This window comes from Penicillium antarcticum (genome assembly GCF_028974205.1).
Source record: "Penicillium antarcticum strain IBT 31339 chromosome Unknown utg000003l_segment0_segment0, whole genome shotgun sequence".
In the NCBI taxonomy this organism is placed as follows: domain Eukaryota; kingdom Fungi; phylum Ascomycota; class Eurotiomycetes; order Eurotiales; family Aspergillaceae; genus Penicillium; species Penicillium antarcticum.
In genome coordinates, this window is record NW_026695301.1 from 1542443 (window position 1) to 1565136 (window position 22694).

Here is a 22694-nt window from a genome sequence, read left to right on the forward strand (position 1 = left end):
GTTCGGTTGAAATATATATCTTGCAGTGTGGTAACACGGAGTACATCTTTCTTTCAATTTCACTTAATGCACGTGTTCCTCAGCATACATGTTTGGAAGTGACTTTGAGCCATAAGCTCGAAGACCAAGGAAGCTAGATTCGAGGATATCAAAGAGACTCAACTGTATACTTCGGATCGGTTCAGGAACCAGAGCCATGGATGAGTTGGCACATAGGTCGTGTCACGCTAAGCCTAATGAGGCCTAGTGTATATCCCCTGAAGTAGAGCAAACACGCCGCGTTTCTTTATCTCGAATCTCATACACAACGGCAGTGGGGACATTTGATCTTTGCTTTCTTCATTTTTGTTATTAATCTAGATTCCTTCCTTCCTTTCTGCTTTTGCTGTGTTTCTCTACCCCCATTTGGCGGCCCGATTCCCGACGCGATCTCCGCCAATATTTCCGAACAAATCTGCACTCCTTTCCTCCCCGACCACCGATGAGCACGTCGCTGTCATAATAATCTTGTGAATATGGAGGTCGCCACACCAGGTGTGCCAAATGGTGTTTCAACGCCAGAGACGGCTGCTATGGTGGACTCCGGCGCAGTCATTCAGTACCTGACCGAGGTACTTCAGGTAACACTGGGAGCTCAGAAGTCCGAGTTGGAAAGCGCTGGGAGCTTGCTCTCGGAATCGAGATACAACGAGACGGTACAACGCTGCACGCGATTTGCTTCGGAGTCGCAAGTCGCGCTCTATGTACAAAAGGATATTGTTGCGGCGGAGGAAGCTAATGGCGAGACGGAGAACCAGGGTAAGTGCCCTCCAAGTGTGCAGCCATCGATGTGGCTCTGACAATTGAAGAAACAGCTGTGCAATACCTCTACAGCCTTTCCTCCGAGATCTCATCCGCTTCTACCACCGTGGCCTCGGTAGCTATAATCAAACGGCCCGCTCCTATCGACCCGACTCTTCCGATGGCGTCGCAAGTTCAGGTCATGAACTTGCCCGGTCTCGCTTCGCTGAACAATGCCCCTAGCCAGCAGGGAAACTCCATGTCGCCCTACCAAATCCTACACCTGCTGTTACACCACGGTCTCAGTCCCTACTTCGAAGCCTATACCCGCAGCCAGGAGACGACCGGCGGCACGAAATCGAAGACGGATACGGAGGCGAAAACCGGTATTCCAGGAACGAAGAAGAAGTTCGCGGACTTGGAGCTTGGTTTGATGCACTTGCAGCAGAATGTGGAGATTCCAGCATTGAGCCTGCCGCTTCACGAAGTTGTACAGGGTGCTCTCAAGGAGGCAGAAACACGCGGAATCAAGCCATCTGTGGAGTTGATTCCCTCGACGGTACTGGAGAGCAGTGCTTTCACTAATAGCATCCAAAATGTGGTGAATGGCTGGATTCGGTCGATCCAGACTATTACCAAAATGTCCCGCGACCCGAACAGCGAGTCAGCATCTCCGGAGGTCAACTTTTGGTTGTCGATGGAGACCGCTTTGGAAGGTATCGACACTCAGCTGCAAAGTGACGGTGTACGATTGACCATGGACATTCTTCGTCATGCGAAGCGGTACCAACCGACTCTCAGTTTCGTGGCGGACACTGGGCTGAAAGATGCCACCGAATTGGTCCAGAAGTACAACCAGTTGATGCGGGATTTCCCTCTCGATGAGCTTCTTTCTGCGACGTCGCTGCAGAAAGTCCAAGAGTCTCTGAACTTGATCTTCACTCACCTGAACAAGAAATTGAAGATTTGCCCTTACCCGATTAAGCGTGCCCTCTCCCTCGTTGAGGCCATTTCCGGAGACCTTGACAAGAAAATTCACGAGCTTATCAAAGGAAACACTATTTTACAGTTGGACTACCGCGAATTCCGGTCGTTGATGAAGGTGACTCAAGCGATCTGGCGTACCTGGGACGAGAACCTCAAGGAATTTACCAATGTTGCTCGTGAATCAACAAGACGCCGCAACGAAAAGTTCATTCCAATCAAGATCAACGCCAGACACGACAAGACCCGTGAGCGACTCAAGTATGTTGACACCTTCCGAGTCAACCATGAACAGCTCCAAAAAACAATCATCAATGTTCTCGGACCAAAGAGCTCTTCGTCCGCCGATACTGGGACTGTCGAAGGTGACGGAGCTGTCATCGTGGAGGAGATTGGCGATGTCGACGCCGTAGAGGAAGTTGCGCATGCCTATGCTGCTCTCCAAAGCGTGGACGTGCTCGATGTTACCCCCGAGGGATCTCTAGAATGGGAACGTCAGGAAATTGCGTATAGCGAGCGCACCTCTCGTGTGGAAAATTCCATCATTGCCCGCCTGCGTGACCGTCTCGCTACAGCCAAGAACGCCAATGAGATGTTCCGTGTTTTCTCTAAGTTCAATGCACTGCTTGTCCGCCCCAAGATTCGTGGTGCCATCGGCGAGTATCAAACACAGTTGATCGACAATGTCAAGCGAGACATCAGCGCTCTCCACGAGCGTTTCAAGCAACAGTATGGCCATTCGGAAGCTCATGCCATGGCTCAACTGCGTGACCTTCCGCCTGTGTCTGGTGCGATTATTTGGACCCGTCAAATTGAACGACAGCTTGATGGGTATATGCGCAAGGTGGAAAATGTTCTTGGTGAAGATTGGCATCTGCATACCGAGGGACAAAAGCTGCAGGCTGAGAGCAACCTCTTCCGCAAGAAGCTCGACACACGGCCGGTTTTTGAGTCGTGGCTATGGGATGTTCAGCGGCGCCATATCACGATCTCTGGACGACTGTTCAGTGTCGTGCGCAACCGCGCGGCAGGAAACACGCTGGAGCTCACAGTCAATTTTGACGCACAGATCATCGCCCTCTTCAAGGAAGTTCGCAATTTGATTTGGCTCAACTTCCAGGTTCCTCATGCTGTCAGCAACATCTCCAAGGAGGCCAAGCGTGTCTACCCTTACGCCATTAGCTTAATGGAGAGTGTCCGGACTCTGCTACAGACAAACCGCACAATTGCCTCCATGTCAGACGTCGCTATCCTGCTCAATGGCTATCTGAACGATTCGCAGGCAATGGTTGCCAAGGGTATTCCTCTCCGGTGGGAGTCCTTTGTGCACTCATATGAACTGCACGTCAAGCAATCGGCATTGGCAAACGGTGCCATCGATACTTCCATGCCTAGTCGCACCGAGAGTAAGCACGTTCAATTTGTCCGCGAGTTTGCAGGCTCGGCGTCCGTGCTTCAGTCCAAGACTGCCGTGCTTTCGGCCATCAACGAGAACATCCAGAAATCCATCCACGAACTTAAGACCTGCGCTTACGATGCTACTGCCTTCAAGCAGCGCCTCGACACTATCCAGGTTGCTGTTGATAAGCTCAACCTTGAAAACTATGTCAACCTCGGGTACTGGGTTGCTGAGCTTAACGGAAAGATCGAAACAATTCTACGGGAGCGGCTTCACCGCGCTGTGCGTGAGTGGATTGGCGCCTTTCATGAAAGCAAGATCGAATCGTCTACCTCTACAGTTGCGGCGACGGCTGATGGCGAGACCATGGCCTACAACATTCAGTTCCCCAATCTTTTCCACGAGATTTCTATGAAGAACCAAGTCCTCCACCTAGACCCACCACTGCAATTCGCACGGGCAAGCTGGTTCTCTCACTTTGACACATGGCTTGGTGTGATTTGCAACCTAGAGAAGATTAAGCCTTCGCGTTACCAGATCTCCATTGGTGTGCAAAAGAATGTTCGCCTCTCTGAAGTCTGCTTTGCCAACCTCCCCCAACACTGTACCGATGAGCTCAACCAAGTTTACGGTGTTGTAGAGAGCAGACTAAAGGAAGTGTCCGAGTATGTCGACAAGTGGCTGCAGTTCCAGTCACTTTGGGATCTGCGGTCTGAGCAGGTCTACGACATCTTGGGTGATGATCTATCTCAATGGCTCCAATTACTCCAGGAGATCAGAAAGAGTCGTGCCACCTTTGATACCTCTGAGGTCGGCCGCTCCTTCGGCAACATCCGAATCGACTACGAGCAAGTCCAGACCAAGGTAAATGCTAAATACGACCAGTGGCAGCACGAAATCCTTCTCAAGTTCGGCGCCAAGCTCGGCGGTCGTATGAGAGAGGTCCATTCCGAGATTGCTGCTGCACGTCGCGATCTGGAGGGCCAGACCCTGGAAGCCTCTTCGACCGCGCACGCTGTTTCCTTCATCACCATTGTCCAGCAGTGCAAGCGCAGAACTCGTGTCTGGGAGCCTGAGGTTGATTTGTTCCGCCAAGGTCAAACTACACTCTCCCGCCAACGTTACCAATTCCCCAGTGACTGGCTACATGTTGAGAATGTCGATGGCGAATGGGCAGCTCTCAATGAGTTACTGACTCGCAAGAGCAAGATCGTCCATGATCAAACCGAAGGCCTGCGTGCAAAGATCACCGCTGAAGACCGAGTCATCAGCGACAAGATCGCCGAGGTTATTTCCCAGTGGAATGATGAGAAGCCTGTCTCTGGAACTATCCCACCAGAGGAAGCATCCCAGACTCTGAAGACTTTCCAGTCTCGCCTTGAAGCCCTCCAATTAGAGTTTGAGATGGTTTCCAAGGCCAAGGAAGCGTTGGACTTGCCCGCCAGTGCCGAGTCATCTTTGCCTCCAATTCTCGAAGAGGTCCAGGATTTCACCTCTGTTTGGGGTGCCCTGTCAACCATTTGGCAGAACTTAAATGATCTTCGCGACGGACTGTGGACTAGCGTGCAACCCAGGAAGCTCCGCCAAGCCCTTGACAACTTGATCAAATTGACCAAGGAGATGCCCAGTCGGATGAGACAGTATGCCGCTTTTGAGCATATCCAGAATGTTCTTCGTGGATTACTGAAGGTCAATACTCTTCTCTCCGACATGAAGTCCGAGGCTGTCAAGGAACGTCACTGGCAGAAGATCTACAAGACTCTCAAGCCCGGAAAGCGTTTCTCTCTCGTCTCATTGACCCTTGGTGATGTTTGGGACTTGCAGCTCACTACAAGCGAGACTGTCATTCGCAACATCATCGCACAGGCCCAGGGTGAGATGGCACTGGAAGAGTTCCTCAAGTCTGTTCGTGAGACTTGGCAGAACTACTCTCTTGACCTGGTCAACTACCAGAACAAATGCCGTCTCATCCGAGGCTTCGACGATTTGTTTGCCAAGTGCAGTGAGAACCTCAACTCCCTTCAAGCCATGCGTCACTCCCCATACTACAAGGAATTCGAGGAAGAAGCTACCTCTTGGGAAGACAAGTTGAACCGAGTCCATGTTCTCTTTGACGTTTGGATTGATGTCCAGCGCCAATGGGTCTACCTCGAAGGTGTCTTCACCGGAAACGCTGATATCAAGCATCTCCTCCCTCTGGAGTCTAGCCGGTTTCAAAACATCAACTCCGAATTCTTTGCTGTCATGAAGAAAGTATACAAGTCCTCCTTTGTTTTGGATGTGCTTGCCATCACTGGCGTACAGAAGTCCTTGGAGAGACTAGCTGAATTGCTCAACAAGATTCAAAAGGCTCTCGGTGAATACCTGGAGCGCGAGCGTGTCTCCTTCCCTCGTTTCTACTTCGTTGGAGATGAGGATTTGTTAGAGATCATTGGTAACAGCAACGACATCTTCCGCGTCGCCAAGCATTTCAAGAAGATGTTCGCTGGTTTGTCAGGCCTTGTTATGGATGACGATAACAACATCGTTGGATTCACTTCCAAGGAGGGCGAAGAGGTTCGCCTCAAGAAGGAGGTCAACCTTGTCAAGACCCCCAGAATCAATGACTGGCTCTCTGCGCTAGAGAACAACATGAAATTGACTCTGGCAGAGCTTCTTGCCGAGGCTGTCGAGCAGTTCGATACTCTTTACAACGCTACTGAGGTTGACCGAACTGCTTTCAGCGATTTCCTGGCCAACTACCCTGCCCAAATTGTGGTTCTTGCCAGCCAAGTTGTATGGACCAACTCCGTGCAGAAAGCCTTGGAGGAAGGCGGTGCTAGCCTCCCGGCGCTGTACGATGCCGAAGTTCGAATCCTGGAACTCCTTGCTGCCACTGTGCTTGGTGAACTTGACACGATTACCCGTAAGAAGTGTGAGCATATGATCACAGAATTCGTTCACCAACGTGACTGCATCTCGAAGCTGGTCAATCTTAATGCTTCAACACCTACGCACTACCTGTGGCTCCTTCAGATGCGTTATGTTTACCAAGCCGAGGGTGACTTCCTGCAGCGCTTGTATGTACACATGGCCAACGCAAAGCTCAACTATGGATTCGAGTACCTGGGTGTGCCTGAGCGTCTCGTACGGACTCCCCTTACAGATCGTTGCTTCCTCACCCTTACCCAAGCTCTTTGCCAGCGACTAGGTGGTTCTCCCTATGGTCCTGCTGGTACTGGTAAGACGGAGTCTGTTAAAGCACTTGGTCTGCAACTTGGTCGTTTCACTCTTGTTTTCTGTTGTGACGACACCTTCGATTTCCAGGCCATGGGTCGTATTTTCCTCGGTATCTGCCAAGTGGGTGCGTGGGGTTGTTTCGACGAGTTCAACCGTCTGGAGGAACGTATCCTCTCGGCTGTTTCTCAGCAGATTCAGAACATCCAGATTGGTCTGAAGAACGGTGGAGACGAAAGCAAGTCTCAAATTGAGCTTGTTGGCAGACGTCTTGCTGTGAATGCCAACACTGGTATCTTCATCACAATGAACCCTGGCTATGCTGGCCGTTCAAACTTGCCAGACAACTTGAAGAAGCTGTTCCGCAGCGTTGCCATGTCCAAGCCAGACAAAGAACTCATTGCGGAAGTTATGCTCTTCTCCCAGGGTTTCAAGCAAGCCAAGCCCTTGTCCAAGCAGACCGTTCCCTTCTTCGACCACTGTGCCTCACGCCTCACCAAGCAAGCACACTACGACTTTGGTCTTCGTGCATTGAAGAGTGTGCTTGTTTCCTCTGGTGGCCTCAAGCGTACTCGTCTTGCGAGTGCCGCAGGAGAGCTAGGCCCTGATGATGTGATTGAACCTCAAATCATCGTTCAGAGTCTGCGTGAAACCATCGCCCCCAAGCTGGTTCAGGAGGATGTTGAAACAATGCTGGATATCCAGGTGGAGGACTTCCCTGGCGTGGATTACGTGCCGGCCAACTTTGAGAAACTCACCCAGGCTATCCGTGATATTGCTCACGAGCAGCATTTCGTTGACAGCGATATGTGGATCACGAAGGCTCTGCAGCTTTACCAGATCCAAACTATTCACCATGGTGTTATGATGGTGGGGAAGTCTGGGTCTGGTAAATCAGCCGCCTGGAAGATTCTTCTGCAAGCAATGCAACGCATTGAAGGTGTTGAAGGCGTTTCTCACATCATTGATTCCAAGGTGATGTCCAAGGAGGCTCTTTATGGTAACCTCGACAGCACTACCCGTGAATGGACTGACGGTCTCTTCACTGGCATCCTGAGAAAGATCGTGGACAACCTCCGTGGTGAGGACAGCAAACGTCACTGGATCGTCTTTGACGGTGACGTTGACCCCGAATGGGTTGAGAACTTGAACAGTGTCCTTGATGACAACAAACTGCTGACTCTGCCCAACGGAGAACGTCTCAACTTGCCTTCAAATGTTCGCATCATGTTCGAAGTCGAGAGCCTGAAGTATGCCACTCTTGCCACCGTCAGTCGTTGCGGTATGGTTTGGTTCAACGAGGATACCGTCACCCCTACCATGATGATTACGAACTATGTTGAGAGTCTTAGAACCAAGACCTTTGAGGATCTAGATGAAGACAGTGCTCCTGCTGGAACAGCCGCTGTGCGCACTCAAGATGCCCAAGATACGGTTGCAACCATCCTCAAGCAGTTCTTGGAGGCCGACGATCTTGTCCTCAAGGCTCTTCAGGAAGCCAAGAAGTACAACCATATCATGGAATTCACCGATATCCGTGCCCTCAACACTCTCTTCAGCTTGTTGAACAAGGCCTGCCGCAACGTTCTCGAGTACAATGTCCAGCACGTCGACTTCCCTCTGGACCCCGAGCAAATCGAGTCGTACATCTCGAAAAAGCTACTCCTGACACTGGTCTGGTCTTTGACCGGTGATTGTCCTCTCGGTGACCGTAAGGCTTTCGGCCAATATGTGTCTGGAATGTCTACAATTGATCTGCCACCCGACGGAGAGTCATCTCTCATTGACTATGATGTTACTCTTCCCAAGTCCGACTGGTCCAGTTGGCAGTCGCAGGTGCCATCGATTGATATCAACACGCACTCCGTCACCCAAACTGACGTGATTATTCCCACAGTGGATACAATCCGTCACGAGGATGTGCTCTACTCATGGCTTGCCGAACACAAGCCCTTACTGCTCTGTGGTCCTCCTGGATCTGGTAAGACGATGACATTGTTCGCCGCGCTCAGAAAGTTGCCCAACATGGAAGTCGTTGGCCTCAACTTCTCCAGCGCCACCACCCCCTGATCTTTTGATCAAGACCTTCGAGCAATACTGCGAGTACAAGAAGACTCTGAACGGTGTAGTGATGTCTCCTAACCAGATTGGTCGCTGGCTCGTCATCTTCTGTGACGAGATTAACCTTCCCGCCCCCGATCGATACGGTACACAGCGCGCAATCTCTTTCCTGCGTCAGCTTGTTGAGCAGAACGGCTTCTGGAGATCTTCAGATAAGAGCTGGGTCAGCCTGGAGCGTATTCAATTCGTTGGTGCTTGTAACCCTCCCACAGATGCTGGTCGTACCCCCATGGCCGAGAGATTCCTGCGTCACGCACCTCTTATCATGGTAGACTATCCCGGCGAGATCTCTCTCAACCAGATCTATGGTACCTTCAACTCGGCTGTGCTTAAGATTCTTCCCTTGCTGCGTGGATACTCCGAGGCACTCACTAAGGCCATGGTTCAATTCTATCTCGAATCCCAAACCCGATTCACACCTCAGATTCAACCTCATTATGTTTACTCGCCCCGTGAGCTTACCCGATGGGTTCGGGGTGTCTACGAGGCAATCAAGCCGCTGGAGAGCTTGTCTATTGAGGGCCTGGTCCGCATTTGGGCGCACGAAGCTTTGCGTCTGTTCCAGGACAGACTGGTTGCCGAGGATGAAAGAGCTTGGACGGCAGATGCTGTTCGTCGCATCGCCTTGGAGCACTTCCCTACGATTGATGATCAAGAAGCACTCAAGGGCCCCATCCTGTTCTCCAACTGGCTGTCCAAGAACTACGTGCCTGTCGAGCAGGAGAAGCTGCGTGACTTTGTCAAGGCCCGTCTGAAGACATTCTGTGAGGAAGAGGTGGATGTTCCGCTTGTGCTTTTCAACGATGTGCTTGAACATGCGCTCCGCATTGACCGAGTCTTCCGCCAACCCCAGGGTCATCTGATCTTGATTGGTGTAAGTGGCAGTGGAAAAACAACACTGTCCCGCTTCGTCGCCTGGATGAACGGTCTGAAGGTGTTCCAAATCAAGGTTCACGGAAAGTACTCTTCTGAAGACTTTGACGATGATCTGAGAAGTGTCCTTCGCCGGGCAGGATGCAAAGGCGAGAAGATTTGTTTCATCATGGACGAATCAAATGTTCTTGACTCCGGTTTCCTTGAGCGCATGAACACCCTGCTTGCCAACGCTGAGGTACCCGGTCTGTTCGAAGGTGATGAATTCTCTTCCCTCATGACCGCCTGTAAAGAAGGTGCTCAGCGCCAAGGCCTGCTGCTCGACTCGCAGGAAGAACTATACAAGTGGTTTACTCAGCAGATTGTCAAGAATTTGCATGTTGTGTTCACCATGAACCCACCAGAGGATGGTCTGTCTTCCAAGGCCGCCACTAGTCCCGCCTTGTTCAACCGTTGCGTGCTGAACTGGATGGGAGACTGGTCTGATCAGGCCTTGTTCCAGGTCGGCTCCGAGCTCACACAGTCGGTCGATCTGGACAAGCCCAACTTTGTCGCGCTTGATAGTATCCCCGTGGCGTACAGGGAATTGTCACTGCCAGCCACACACAGAGATGCTGTCATCAACTCCATGGTGTATATCCACCACTCCTTGCACAGGTTCAACGGACGCCTGCAGAAGCAGCAAGGCCGGGCGACTTTCCTCACTCCTCGCCATTACCTCGACTTTGTTGCACAGTACGTGAACCTGTTCAACGAGAAGCGCGAAGACCTGGAGGAGCAACAACGCCATTTGAACGTTGGTCTCGAGAAGCTTCGTGACACTGTCGACAAGGTCAGCGATCTGCGGGTCAGTCTGGCCCAGAAGAAGACACAGCTGGAGAAGAAGGACACAGAAGCGAACGAGAAATTGCAGCGCATGGTTGCTGATCAACAAGAAGCCGAACAGCGGAAGCAAGCCTCATTGGAGGTTCAGCAAGCACTTGAGATTCAAGAAAAGGAAGTGGCAACCAGAAAGGAAGTTGTGTTGAACGACCTGGCTCAGGCTGAACCCGCTGTCTTGGAAGCCCAACAGAGTGTCAGCAATATTAAGCGTCAACAGCTCACTGAAGTTCGTGGTATGGCTTCACCCCCAGGAGGTGTCCGACTTTCTCTAGAAGCTGTTTGTGTTCTCCTTGGGCACAGAGTCGACAGCTGGAAGGCCATCCAAGGTATTGTTCGTCGTGATGATTTCATTGCCAGCATCGTGAATTACGACAGTAAGGTTTCAATGACGCGCAGCCTCCGCGTCAAGATGCAGAATGAGTTCTTCTCTAAGGAAGACTTCACATATGAGCGAGTCAACCGTGCCAGTAAGGCTTGTGGTCCCCTGGTTCAGTGGGTCACAGCACAAGTCGCCTACTCTGAGATCCTTGACCGCGTTGGTCCTCTTCGTGCGGAGGTCGATCAACTCGAGGACCAGGCACTGCAAACCAAGGCTGAAGCCCAGGCTATCGTCAACACCATCAATAGCCTCGAAGCCAGTATTGCCACCTACAAGGCCGAGTACGCAGCTCTCATTAGTGAGACTCAGGCAATCAAGACCGAGATGTCCCGTGTCCAGTTCAAGGTCGACCGCAGTGTTCGTCTGCTTGACAGTCTGGCCTCTGAGCGTGAACGTTGGGAAGATGGCAGCAAGTCATTTGAGACTCAAATCAACACTCTCGTTGGTGATGTCCTCATTGCTGCTGCGTTCCTTGCATACGCTGGTCTCTACGATCAGCAGTTCCGTCGGGCAATGATTGACGACTGGGTTCACCAACTTGCGGCCTCTGGCATTACATTCAAGCCTCATAACCCCATCACGGAATATCTGTCCAACGCAGATGAGCGCCTGACTTGGCAAGATCACTCCCTCCCTGTGGACGACCTCTGCACGGAGAATGCCATTATCCTGAAGAAGTTCAACAGATATCCTCTGATCGTCGACCCATCGGGCCGTATCACCGAGTTCCTGCAAAAGGAGAGCAAAGAGCGCAAGCTCACCGTCACAAGCTTCTTGGACGATTCCTTTGTCAAGCAATTGGAGAGCGCCTTGCGTTTCGGTAACCCCATTCTCATCCAGGATGCCGAGCACTTGGACCCCATTCTCAACCACGTTCTCAACAAGGAATACCAAAAGACCGGTGGTCGTGTCCTCATCCAGTTGGGCAGGCAAGAGATCGATTTCTCGCCTTCCTTCAAGTTATTCCTCTCAACCCGTGATCCCTCGGCCTCGTTCCCGCCTGATATCTGCAGTCGTACCACATTCGTCAACTTCACAGTCACCCAGAGCAGTTTGCAGACACAATCACTGAACGATGTTCTGAAGTTCGAGCGACCTGATGTCGATGAACGCCGTAACAACCTCGTTAAGATGCAAGGAGAGTTCAAGGTCCATCTTCGACAACTCGAGAAGCGCCTCTTGCAAGCTCTCAACGAGTCTCGCGGAAACATTCTTGATGACGACAATGTCATTGAGACTCTCGAGACTCTCAAGAAGGAGGCTGCTGATATCTCTAAGAAGATGGCCGAAACCGAAGGTGTTATGTCTGAGGTGGACAGTGTCACCCAAAAGTACAGCATCATTGCTCGTTCATGTAGTGCTGTCTTTGCCGTTTTGGAGCAGCTTCACCACATCAACCACTTCTATCAGTTCTCCCTGCAATACTTTGTCGACATTTTCAACTCTGTTCTCTACCAGAACAAGCGACTTGCACAGGAGAAGGATCATTCTGCCCGCGTTCAGATCATCATCAAGGACTTGTTCATCATGGCCTACCAGCGAACCTCACTGGGTCTTGTTCAGAAGGACCGGATCACTCTCGCCATCCTGCTTGCCCAAGCTACACCCTTCCCAATGGACAGGACCATCCTCGACCGCGTTCTGGACGAGACAGTCGAAGGCGTAGATCTTTCAACTTCCGTTGATGCCCGTGACCAAGTGCTTGCCAAGCTGTCCAATATGTCTCTTTTCAAGGAGCAGCTTACCAATGTCACCCGAGAGCAATGGGACCATTTCTTCACTGAAGAACTTGCCGAAAACGCCGTCCCAATTATGTGGGACGAGAACACCTCGCAACTCGACCAGCTCCTCCGCTCCCTACTCCTAGTCAAACTTTGCCGCATGGACAGATTCGTCCCAACAGCCGAGCGTTTCATCGAAGCTGTATTCGGCCGTGAGCTTTTCGAAGGCAGCAGCGACCTCAAGGATGTAGTTGACCAAGTCACCGCCACCCGACCAATTGCCCTAAGCTCCAGCCCCGGCTTCGACGCCAGTTACAAGGTCGACGCCCTAGTCGAGCGCACGCACGCCAACTGCGCCAACATCGCCATGGGCTCCAACGAGGGTCTCGAAAGCGCCGACAAGGCCATCAGCAACGCAGCCGCCGCAGGTAACTGGGTCCTAGTCAAGAACGTCCACCTGGCGCCATCTTGGCTACAGAGTCTCGAAAAGAGACTAGATTCCCTCAAGCCCCACAAGGAATTCCGCCTATTCCTGTCTATGGAGTCCAGCCCTAAGATCCCAGTCAACTTGATCCGCGCATCGCGCGTGCTCATGTACGAGCAGCCCGCTGGAGTCCGCGCCAACATGAAGGATTCACTCTCCTCTCTCAGCGTAAGAGCCAGCAAGGCACCGGTCGAAAAAGCCCGCGTCTACCTCCTGCTCTGCTTCCTGCACGCCGTAGTCCAGGAGCGACTCCGCTACGCCCCCAGTCTCGGCTGGAAGGGCTTCTGGGAGTTCAACGACAGCGACGTAAGTACCCCCCACATACAAAAACCCCTCCACACATCAACCAAACATGCTAACACACATTCTCTAGTACGAATGCTCCGCCTACATAATTGACCACTGGGTCGACACAGTAGCGCAAGGCCGATCAAACGTAGCACCGACCAAGATCCCCTGGGAAATGATCCGCACACTTATAACCGAGATGTACGGCGGCAAAATCGACGACGCAGGTGACTACCAGCAACTTGAGAACCTGGTCACGAGCTTCCTCACGCCCGCCGCCTTCGAAGACGAATATAAGCTCGTCTCGGGCGTTGAGAATGATGATCTGCTCACTCTGCCTAGCACGACTAGCATGCGTGACTTCATTGCTTGGGTTAATGGTTTGCCGGAGCGTGAACCGCCTACTTATCTTGGTCTTCCTGCTAATGCGGAGAAATTGTTGCTTGTTGGTCATGGACGGAAGATGATTTCTGATCTTTCGAGGGTTACTACGCTTCTTGATGAGGGGGAGCAGTTGATGGTTGATAGCTAGGGGGATTTCGTTTGTTATTTCTACATACTCTTTTCATGTTTCTTTTTGATTTGTTGTACTGCTGGCTGGTCCACAGCTGCTGGAGACGACGTTGTTTATTTGATTCGAATTGAACCGTATGTATCTTGTACTTCATTGTCGTTCTTTGTACATTTTCTTACTTTTCGAAGACTGGGAGGTACATCTGCACAACCTATCTGTACTTTACATCCAATCTTTTTCTATGTGTAACATTCATCCTTGAATCGGTTGTAGAAATACCCAAGACTATAACGTACAAGCTACAAGAAAAATATTCAGAATATGGTCAATAGCATTAGGTATCCTGTATACAGTCTGTGGATTATCTGGTCCGCACAAAGGAGAAGCAGCAAAGCCGAATCCCGGGACATAAATGTAGCATCACGAAATCATCAACAATGAACGCCAACAAGACCTCGCTGGGAGATCATGTCCTATGTACGCGAGTTGGTTCAGGCCTTTACGAGATGAAGGTGGACTCGGAGAACATAGTTCCCTCCTCGGTGATCTCCTCGTCGCCGAGCTTCATCTTCAATGAGAGCTTCTCCTGGGGGGAGTACTGCAAAGAAAGTCAGAAATGAATGTTTAAGATGAGGTGAAAGGGATGCATACCTGGAAGATGTAAGGCCGAGTACCGGCAACACTGCCAGCAATGCTCTTGATAAAGCCGGGAACCTCGGCCATGACGTCGATACGATCAAGACGGGAACCGAGAGCGCCGTCGACTTCGGCTGTGATCTCCTTGTCGTCGGTTGTCTTGCCGCTCCACTCCCACTTGATCGCGTTGGGTGCGGGCCAATCACTGCCCTCGTCCTGGCCGGTCTCTGTGTGGGTAACGACGTTGGTGGTGCCGGCGTAGATGACCTTGCCATCCTTGACGATACCTCCTACGTTGACCTTGGTAGAGCCGTAAGAGGGAGGAGTAGTGTACTCCATCATAATGGCGGAGTAAGTGGGGGTCTGGAAGTTGATGAAGTTCCAGCGGGCAGCTATATTTTAGTTAGCGGATGAGCTCCGGATAGCTCGGACTTGATCGGGTTTCGCTCTTCTTACCTGCGTGATGAGGCTTCATGCCCTGCAGAGCCATGATGAATACACCACGACCGGTCAGATCGTAGGTCTGGTCCTTGGTGGCGATGTTACCCTCGACGGAACAGCGAGGCCAGAAGGCATGGCGCATAGAGCCCCAGGGGTTCTTGGGGTCGGTTCCGAAGTACGAAGTGCCGTCATTGCCGACGACGAAACCAGGTGCGGTCTGGGTGAACTTGAGGTCCACGATGCTGCCGTTGTTGACGGTGGACTTGATGTTGTAGGTGTTTCCCTCCTCGTTAAGGGTCACGGCCAGGTTGTCGGCACCGAAAGAGAGCATGTGCTCATCAAACATGAAGTTGTGGACAGGGTCGGAGAACCACTTGTTGTCGCCCTTTCCGCTGATGTCGAAAATCTTCACGTTGAACTGGGCAGTGGTGTGGATTCCGCTAAAGTTCCGATCATATCAGTCAGCTGCTGCAAAAGCTTGCTTGGGATGCTTGTATATCATCACGATATATAGCACTGGCTTGAAGGGTCCTTACACAATGTTGCTGTAGATCACCTGGACGAAGACTACTGTGCCGTTGTCTGCCATAATGTAGAAGGTCTGGGTCTCGACATTGGTGTAGGAGTATGCGCGCCAGCGCAAGAGATCCTTGTTTACCTCGGAATGAGGAGTAGTCTCCGTCTGCTGCGCAACAGACTGGATGGCCTCAGGGCCATAGATAGGCTCCTCGGTGCCCACCACGGCGGAGAGACTGCCCGCATGGATCCGGTCAGTAACCACAGCACAGAAGGGTCGAACGGAACGTACGTCGATTTGAGCCAGTTCATGATGAAGATTTGATGATTGATAGAAGATCAGAGGAAAGAAAAAGAAAAAGGGAGGTGAAGGAGAGATCGACGCGGGGCCCGGAAGTCTAGTTTGTCAATGGAACGAGCTGATCAGATCACTAATACTGTAGATATAGAAATCAAACAACACCAGATCGAGGATATCAGAAAACAAATCAAAGGAATCAAAGATAAAATAGTACAATCAAAGATCAAAGAAAGAGAACGTGAAGCTCCAGACAGAGAGCATCATGACGTTGGGTTCAGCTCGCTTGCCGGGGCGGCCAATCATCTGCCGTCCCCTTCCAGAAAATCTTCGTCCTTCAACTTGATCAGGCAACAGACTATAACATCACAACATCATGGCTCGCAACGCATTGGCCAAGGAACAGTTCGTCAAGCTCATCGTCGGAGCTGGTCAGGCCAGTCCCAGTCCGCCTGTCGGTCCAGCCCTGGGTAGTAAGGGTGTCAAGTCCATGGACTTTTGCAAGGTGAATACTCCCACCACCCTACTCGGCCTATAAACTGACAATCACAGGAATTCAACGCCCGCACTGCTCACATCAACACCGGCGTCCCCATTCCCGCACGCGTCACAGTCCGCCCGGACCGATCCTTCGCCTTCGACCTCCGCACCCCGACCACCACCTACCTCCTTCTCAACGCCGCCAACGTCGAGCCCCGGAAAAACCGCGTTCGCGGCGCCATGAACCCCGGCCACGAGACCTGCGGCAAGATTTCCCTCAAGCATGTCTACGAGATTGCCAAGATCAAGCAGACCGAGACCCGGTTATCGGGCTTGTCGCTCGAGGGACTGTGCAAGAGTGTCATGTCCCAGGCCAAGTCTATTGGCATCCAGGTTCTCCCATGATCGATTACAGGGATGGGTTTTATTGTATAATTACCGGCGATCATTGCCTGCGGTAGCGCTTTCAGGGCCTACTTGTTTTGATTTTGATATCTGATATCTTTGGGCGTTTTTATTCTGGGACAGGGGGGTGTACCCGCCTGCTGTACGATACCGATTCTTTTTCAGATTGCATGTCGTAGCGATTGGTAGCAATCTGATGGACATTTTGCATGCAATGAGGCAGCTACAATACAGCAACATTTATTGTCTACTACTCCGTACCATGTTGGATTGATGTAACGTCCACGGGTGAGGCGCTTACAGTCAGACTGAAGGTCAGCTGTATATGTATGACGAAGCGACCGGCTAATCACCGACATGTCTGGGTAATATGGTTAATAGGTTTTGTGATCACAGGATGTCAGAATGGATTCTAGTCGGGTCTCGGCCAAAAGTATACAGTATGAACCCCGAGACGCAGTGTGACCACCGCATCACACAACCTCAGAGCCTGATCACTCAGCAGTGGACTTAGGGGACATGGAGGAGCGGAGATCTTGGCCTGGCAGTACAGTCAAGGGCTTGGCGAGAATGAAGGCCAAGGATTCAATACGCAACCCCGCTGATCATGCTGCTTGGCAGGTATGAGAACCCCAGATTTGGACCGAAGAGTCTACATGTAAACGGGGAAATGAAACTAGCCTATTCAGGTAAAATTCCAGATTGGAATGCAGAGAAGCCGCAACAAGCGATGGCTTGCAGCGCCAATCGTACCCTGTTCGCGGAGTCGCCGGGAAATCGGCACGTGTATGCGGACGGGACTGTCGACATCATCGAGTCTGCAAAACTCCGCGGTGTTCCGGGGATGCTCGGGGTACAGGATAGAGCATGGATTGTTACTAGACCAAAGCAATACAGAAGACAAGAAAAAAAAATAGAGAGAAAAGAAGTAGAAGTGTAGAAGTGTCAAAGTGTAGTAAAGAAGAGAGAGAGACACCCAAACAAGGCTGACAATTACCGGACTTGGAGGGCTCCTGGGCAACCCCCACTCCGTCCCCTCTCCTCTTTGCTCTGCTCTGCTTCTATTCTCTGCTTTGCTTCTATTCTCTGCTCCGCTTCTATTCTCTGTTCTCTACCTCTATTCTGTGTCTGCTTCACTGCTCTGCTCCTCTCCTTCACGTTCCCTGCACGGCTCTTATCGGATTCGGCGAAAAGTTTACGGGAAGAGATTTGCCTCGCCTCCCACGTAATCGACCTGCCCGTGGTTCACTTCGGCTTCAATCGTTAATTCTTCGCTTTGCGACCATCGGCATTTGTTGCGCGACCCTGATTTCTCCAAGGCTTTCATTGTGAGGGGCATGTGTCCCGCATTCTGAGTTGGTGCAGACTATGACGTCTGAGATGACTTCCAACTCTAACTCAGGTATGTCTTGGCTGGATCATGATGTACTTTGTAAATTCCCATCTGACGCATTCCTCTGTCGACAGGATTCCAACCTACTGAGAGCCCCGCCAAGATGTCCGGCCAGGCTCCGGAGCCCGGTGACGCCGATGCCAAGTCCAAAGCCCAGCCCAGCCAGGTTCGTTTCTCGTCCATCACGGAGGAGATTGAACCATCGCAGACCCTGTCCCCGGAACCTGAATCTCAGAACTCGCAGCCACTGAATCAGCAATCAGACGAGGAGGCGTTACGGTCGCTGGCGATGAGTTTGCAGAGCTCCCACCTGCAGAGCTCTCAGCTTCAGGAGGCCCGTCTACGGAACTTCTCTTTCGACCCCATGTCTCTTCCTTCCTCGAGGGTATGTAACTCCTAGTTTTAAGCTACTGTGGAATTGTCTTCCGGTTGCTCCAATTGCCCCGTCCTTCCAGTTAGATGAACAGCCACTAGACTGTTCTTGGGAGTGTCTTGCACTGTGGAGTAGTTGTCATGCTAACTCGGAGTTCTGCAATAGGTCGTCTCTCGCGAGTCGAGCGATCGGAGTGGGCATGGAACTAGCTCTTTTGCCTCTCCACATGCATCTCCCCCCGTTTCCGCCGTACAATCACCTCCTCTTACACCAGCTGCAACTCATTCCCGTGAAGGCAGAGCGGAGGGCTCCTCCCTAAAAGCTCAGAGCCGGCCTCATGTCCAAACCGAGTTCACCCCCGATGCGTCACCCCCAGTCACTTCAGTCGATAAGCACGACATTCCCCGATCCTCAACCTCTAGACCCCCGTCCACCGATCAGTTGCCCAACAGAACCAGTGAGGCCTCAGATCGAAGCTCTCATATCACGCAACTCCCCAAGCACCGTGCACAATTCTTCATTGGAAACGATACCAGCTCGCAAGAGGAAAGCCCACCTGCTACGCCAAGGGAGTCTCTGACTCCGCCCGGGGCTATGACCCCAGTAGGCGAACCGAATGACCCGTATGCACGTAACAAACGCCCGCCTCAGTCGAAAAACCTCGCTGCGCTAGATCCTCGGTTCATCTTTAGCAGTCGGGATGCAAAGCGGTCATTCCGCCCGGGAACTCCCCGATCTGCCAGTGCCAGTGACCTCAGCAAGCCCAGTGACAAGCGAAGCATATTTGGCAAGAAGGACCAAGGCAATGAAAAGCACCAGAGTAGTCATCATCACCATGGCTCTATGTCTGAACTGAAACGTTTCTTCAAAATGGGCCATCGCAACAAGCGGAGTGAATCTCCGACATCAATGCCTAAGAAGTCAAGCCGAGGATCTGGAAAGAACACCCCATACCAAATGGCCCCCGACAACGTTCCATTCGCCGATGACCATGGATTGAACTCCAAATATGGCAAAATGGGTAGGGTACTTGGATCTGGTGCTGGTGGCTCTGTCCGCCTATTGAAACGGAACAGCGATGGTGTTACCTTCGCCGTGAAGCAATTCCGAGACCGTCACAACTGGGAGACCTTGAAGGAGTATTCCAAGAAGGTCACCGCAGAGTTCTGTATCGGTTCTACTCTGCATCACGGCAACATTATTGAGACATTGGATATCATTCAGGAAGGGACACACTGGTATGAGGTGATGGAATATGCTCCATTCGATCTCTTCGCCATTGTCATGACAGGCAAGATGGGCAAAGAGGAGATCGCCTGCTCTTTCAAACAGATTTTGAGCGGCGTGGCTTACTTGCACGGCATGGGTCTCGCTCATCGGGATTTGAAGCTGGATAACGTGGTGGTCAATGACCGCGGTATCATGAAGCTGATTGACTTTGGAAGTGCGGTTGTCTTCCGTTATCCCTTCGAGAACGACATCGTTCCTGCTTCAGGTATGTATACATCTACATTCTCTCCCTGCCAACAATCGATCATTTCTGACCTCCAAACTAGGAATTGTCGGCTCGGACCCATACCTTGCCCCCGAGGTGTATGATGAGAAGAAATATGACCCCCGCCCTACAGATGTTTGGTCGCTGGCGATCATCTTCTGCTGCATGACCCTACGCCGTTTCCCATGGAAGCAGCCGCGCACCACGGACAACTCATACAAATTGTTCGTTGCCAGTCCGACTCCAGGCACCCCGGTTCCCGAGTCGAACCCTAACCGTCGGCCCAAGTCGACACCTGATCTACCATCTCAAGGCAATGAGAAACGTATTGGTGACCGCTCAAGCGATTCTGACACCGCCAAACCCAAGGACCAGTCCGCACCGGAGCAAAACGGAAACGGTACCGCAAACGATGGTGATCGCTCGCCCGATACTGCTCAAAAGCAGAACAGTCAGACTAGCACCACCAACAATCGACCTACCCGCACCACGAGCAAAGAGGCACCACCCGTTCAACCGCCCTCACAATCCTCTGGTCAACGCCAGGAAGTCATCAAGGGACCGTGGCGCCTTCTCCGCATCTTGCCGCGGGAAAGCAGGTACATCATTGGTCGCATGCTGAAGACCAACCCCAACCAGCGAGCAACACTAGACGAGGTCATGAGTGATGACTGGGTCAGAGACATCCATGCCTGCCAGCAGGACGACTCTGGCGAGATCCACAACGACCCCAGCCATACTCATGTCTTGGAGCCTCCGTCGCAGAGTCCCGCGGTGGCCAGCAAAGGCGCCAAGGCCAAATAATACCCCTTGCTCTGTACGACTTCTGTGCCCATAATTTCCGACCTTTTGTGAATATGGGATGGTCTGTTTGTTCGTTTCCATTCCCGCGTTCTGATTCCCTGTTGAATACTGTAGATGATAGTCGCCTTTTCTCTCACTCCCCATACTTTTTTTTTCCGAGTTAATATCCCTGAAATGCATTCCTTGCCAACCTACTACGCACCCTCTTTCTCCTTTAATCTTTTGGGCTCTGCTGATAGGTGTCTGCTTCACTTTGGCATGCGAACGGTATGCCGACGGGACGGGGTTTTTGGGAGCATTCTTTTTTGACTCTTGCTGGGGATGCCTTTTTTTCTTTTTCTTTTCCGAGAGGGTAGATACATTTAAATTCGAACATAAATTCTTTTCCAATGCTGTCCTCTGTACTATCTAGACTGACGTAGCGAAGTTCGGCGATATCGGAATGGCCTGACCGCGGAGCAAAACTAAATTGCCGGAGCTCCCAGCTACTCCGCATTGCGTTTTTGTCATAGACATCTTCACCTTCACAGCTCTCTCCTTCTCCTCATTTCTGCCTCTCCTCTCTCACACACCTTCTCTCTCGACAATGGCCCAACAAATCGAAGGGGAGCCATTGGTCTCCTCCCTCTGGACAAGATCCCTAATCGTGAGCAACCTCCACCCCCCAATCCCAGCCTCCAAAATCGAACAAACCATTAATGTCGCACAATCAAGTCCGGCGCAATCGCAGGTCTAACCGTCGACTGCTCCCTGTATCCTCTGGACACAATCAAAACCCGCCTCCAAAAAGCACGCGACCCCCTCGCTCCAGCAGCAGCCCGCCTCACCTTCCGCCAAACCGTCCGCGGCATCTACGCAGGCCTCCCCTCCGTCCTCTTCGGCTCCGCCCCCTCAGCAGCCTCCTTCTTTATCGTCTACGATGGCGTCAAGCGCACTCTTCTCCCACCCCCCGGCTTAACAGAGCCCCAATCCCGATCCCACATCATCCTCACACATTCCCTCGCTTCCTCCTTAGGCGAGATCGCCGCTTGCGCCGTCCGCGTGCCTACAGAGGTAATCAAGCAGCGTGCCCAAGCCGGCCTCTTCGGCGGATCAAGTCTTGCCGCTCTAAAGGATATCCTCTCCCTCCGCCATGCCGCCCCCGCGCCAGCCCCCGGCACCGACTCTACCACCGGTACCAGCAATGCGCCAGCAGCAACCGCAAAACGCGGTTACAGCCAAGTCTTTCGTGAACTCTACCGCGGCGCAGGAATAACCATCGCACGCGAAATCCCCTTCACAGTCCTGCAATTCACAATGTGGGAATCAATGAAAGAAGCCTACGCAAAGCGCTACCTGCGCCCAGCCAGCTCAGCATCTTCCATTTCCGAGACGCAAATCCCAGCTTCGACGAGTGCCATGTTCGGTAGTGTGGCTGGAGCGATCGCGGCTGCGTTGACGACTCCATTGGATGTGATTAAGACGCGGGTTATGCTTGCGCGACGGGCAGATGGTGCCGGTGCGCCGGTGCGGGTTAAGGAGATTGTTCGTGGGATTGCACGTGAGGGACCTGGTGCTTTCTGGAGAGGGATTACACCTCGTGTTACTTGGATTGGTATTGGGGGTGCTATTTTCTTGGGCAGTTATCAGTATGCTTGGAATACCCTTGAGGGGAGGAGAGAGGGTAAGAGGGAGGAGGGGATTTGAGGCTTCGGGTTTCTGTACATTATTTGTTATATATGGTTGGGAATGAGTATAGATAAATTAGATCTTGTATATCGGGTTATGGTATCTGCTTTCTTCCACCATCCTTAGGATTATAATGATATGCTCGGCAGCATACGTACATTTCACCTACTTGGCAATTGGGAGATCGTTTGATGCAGAAAGTATGATCTGCGCTATTAGAGCCAAGAAGAACAAGCTCAACCTGTCAACCACGTTACCACGAAAGCCTGTCTCACTGATCAAAAAATGAGACGAGTCAAATCATTGGTTAGGTGCCTGCGTTTCCTTCGTGCTTATGCTTATGCGTGTGGCTTGGGGCTAAGCGCGGATCTATTTCCGTAGATAGCCGACTTGAGAGTCTCTGTGTTCCTTGAGTACTCATGTATGGGATTTGAAGTGATGATAGGCTTGTCTGAGAGAGACGATGTTGTTTTAGAATGGTTTGTTTCTGCGTGTGCTGATGGGGTACAGAGAACGCCTGGGGGAAGATCAAGAGAGGTCGGAT

The 22694-nt window shown here is 51.8% G+C and overlaps 5 protein-coding genes across 5 annotated transcripts; 4 read left to right on the forward strand and 1 right to left on the reverse strand.

The window, feature by feature from the left end:
• Positions 1 to 515: 515 nt before the first annotated feature.
• N7508_003290 (uncharacterized protein) lies at positions 516 to 13659 on the forward strand (the record flags this gene model as incomplete). The annotated part of the gene is made up of 4 exons (XM_058461356.1): positions 516 to 798; positions 855 to 8360; positions 8392 to 13145; positions 13213 to 13659. The coding sequence occupies 4 exons, from the start codon at positions 516 to 518 to the stop codon at positions 13657 to 13659; spliced, it is 12990 nt and encodes a 4329-aa protein (XP_058321933.1).
• Positions 13660 to 14140: 481 nt separating this feature from the next.
• On the reverse strand, positions 14141 to 15546 carry N7508_003291 (survival factor 1 family protein; the record flags this gene model as incomplete). The annotated part of the gene is made up of 5 exons (XM_058461357.1): positions 14141 to 14239; positions 14293 to 14669; positions 14734 to 15158; positions 15255 to 15470; positions 15527 to 15546. The coding sequence occupies 5 exons, from the start codon at positions 15544 to 15546 to the stop codon at positions 14141 to 14143; spliced, it is 1137 nt and encodes a 378-aa protein (XP_058321934.1).
• Positions 15547 to 15908: 362 nt separating this feature from the next.
• N7508_003292 (mitochondrial 54S ribosomal protein uL11m) lies at positions 15909 to 16417 on the forward strand (the record flags this gene model as incomplete). Its single annotated transcript, XM_058461358.1, has 2 exons — positions 15909 to 16037; positions 16085 to 16417. 2 exons carry the CDS (start codon positions 15909 to 15911, stop codon positions 16415 to 16417), a joined length of 462 nt encoding a protein of 153 aa, XP_058321935.1.
• Positions 16418 to 17797: 1380 nt separating this feature from the next.
• N7508_003293 (uncharacterized protein) lies at positions 17798 to 20482 on the forward strand (the record flags this gene model as incomplete). Its single annotated transcript, XM_058461359.1, has 4 exons — positions 17798 to 17819; positions 17885 to 18195; positions 18349 to 19678; positions 19740 to 20482. The coding sequence occupies 4 exons, from the start codon at positions 17798 to 17800 to the stop codon at positions 20480 to 20482; spliced, it is 2406 nt and encodes an 801-aa protein (XP_058321936.1).
• Positions 20483 to 21068: 586 nt separating this feature from the next.
• On the forward strand, positions 21069 to 22168 carry N7508_003294 (putative mitochondrial carrier protein (Pet8); the record flags this gene model as incomplete). Its single annotated transcript, XM_058461360.1, has 2 exons — positions 21069 to 21128; positions 21197 to 22168. 2 exons carry the CDS (start codon positions 21069 to 21071, stop codon positions 22166 to 22168), a joined length of 1032 nt encoding a protein of 343 aa, XP_058321937.1.
• Positions 22169 to 22694: the final 526 nt, after the last annotated feature.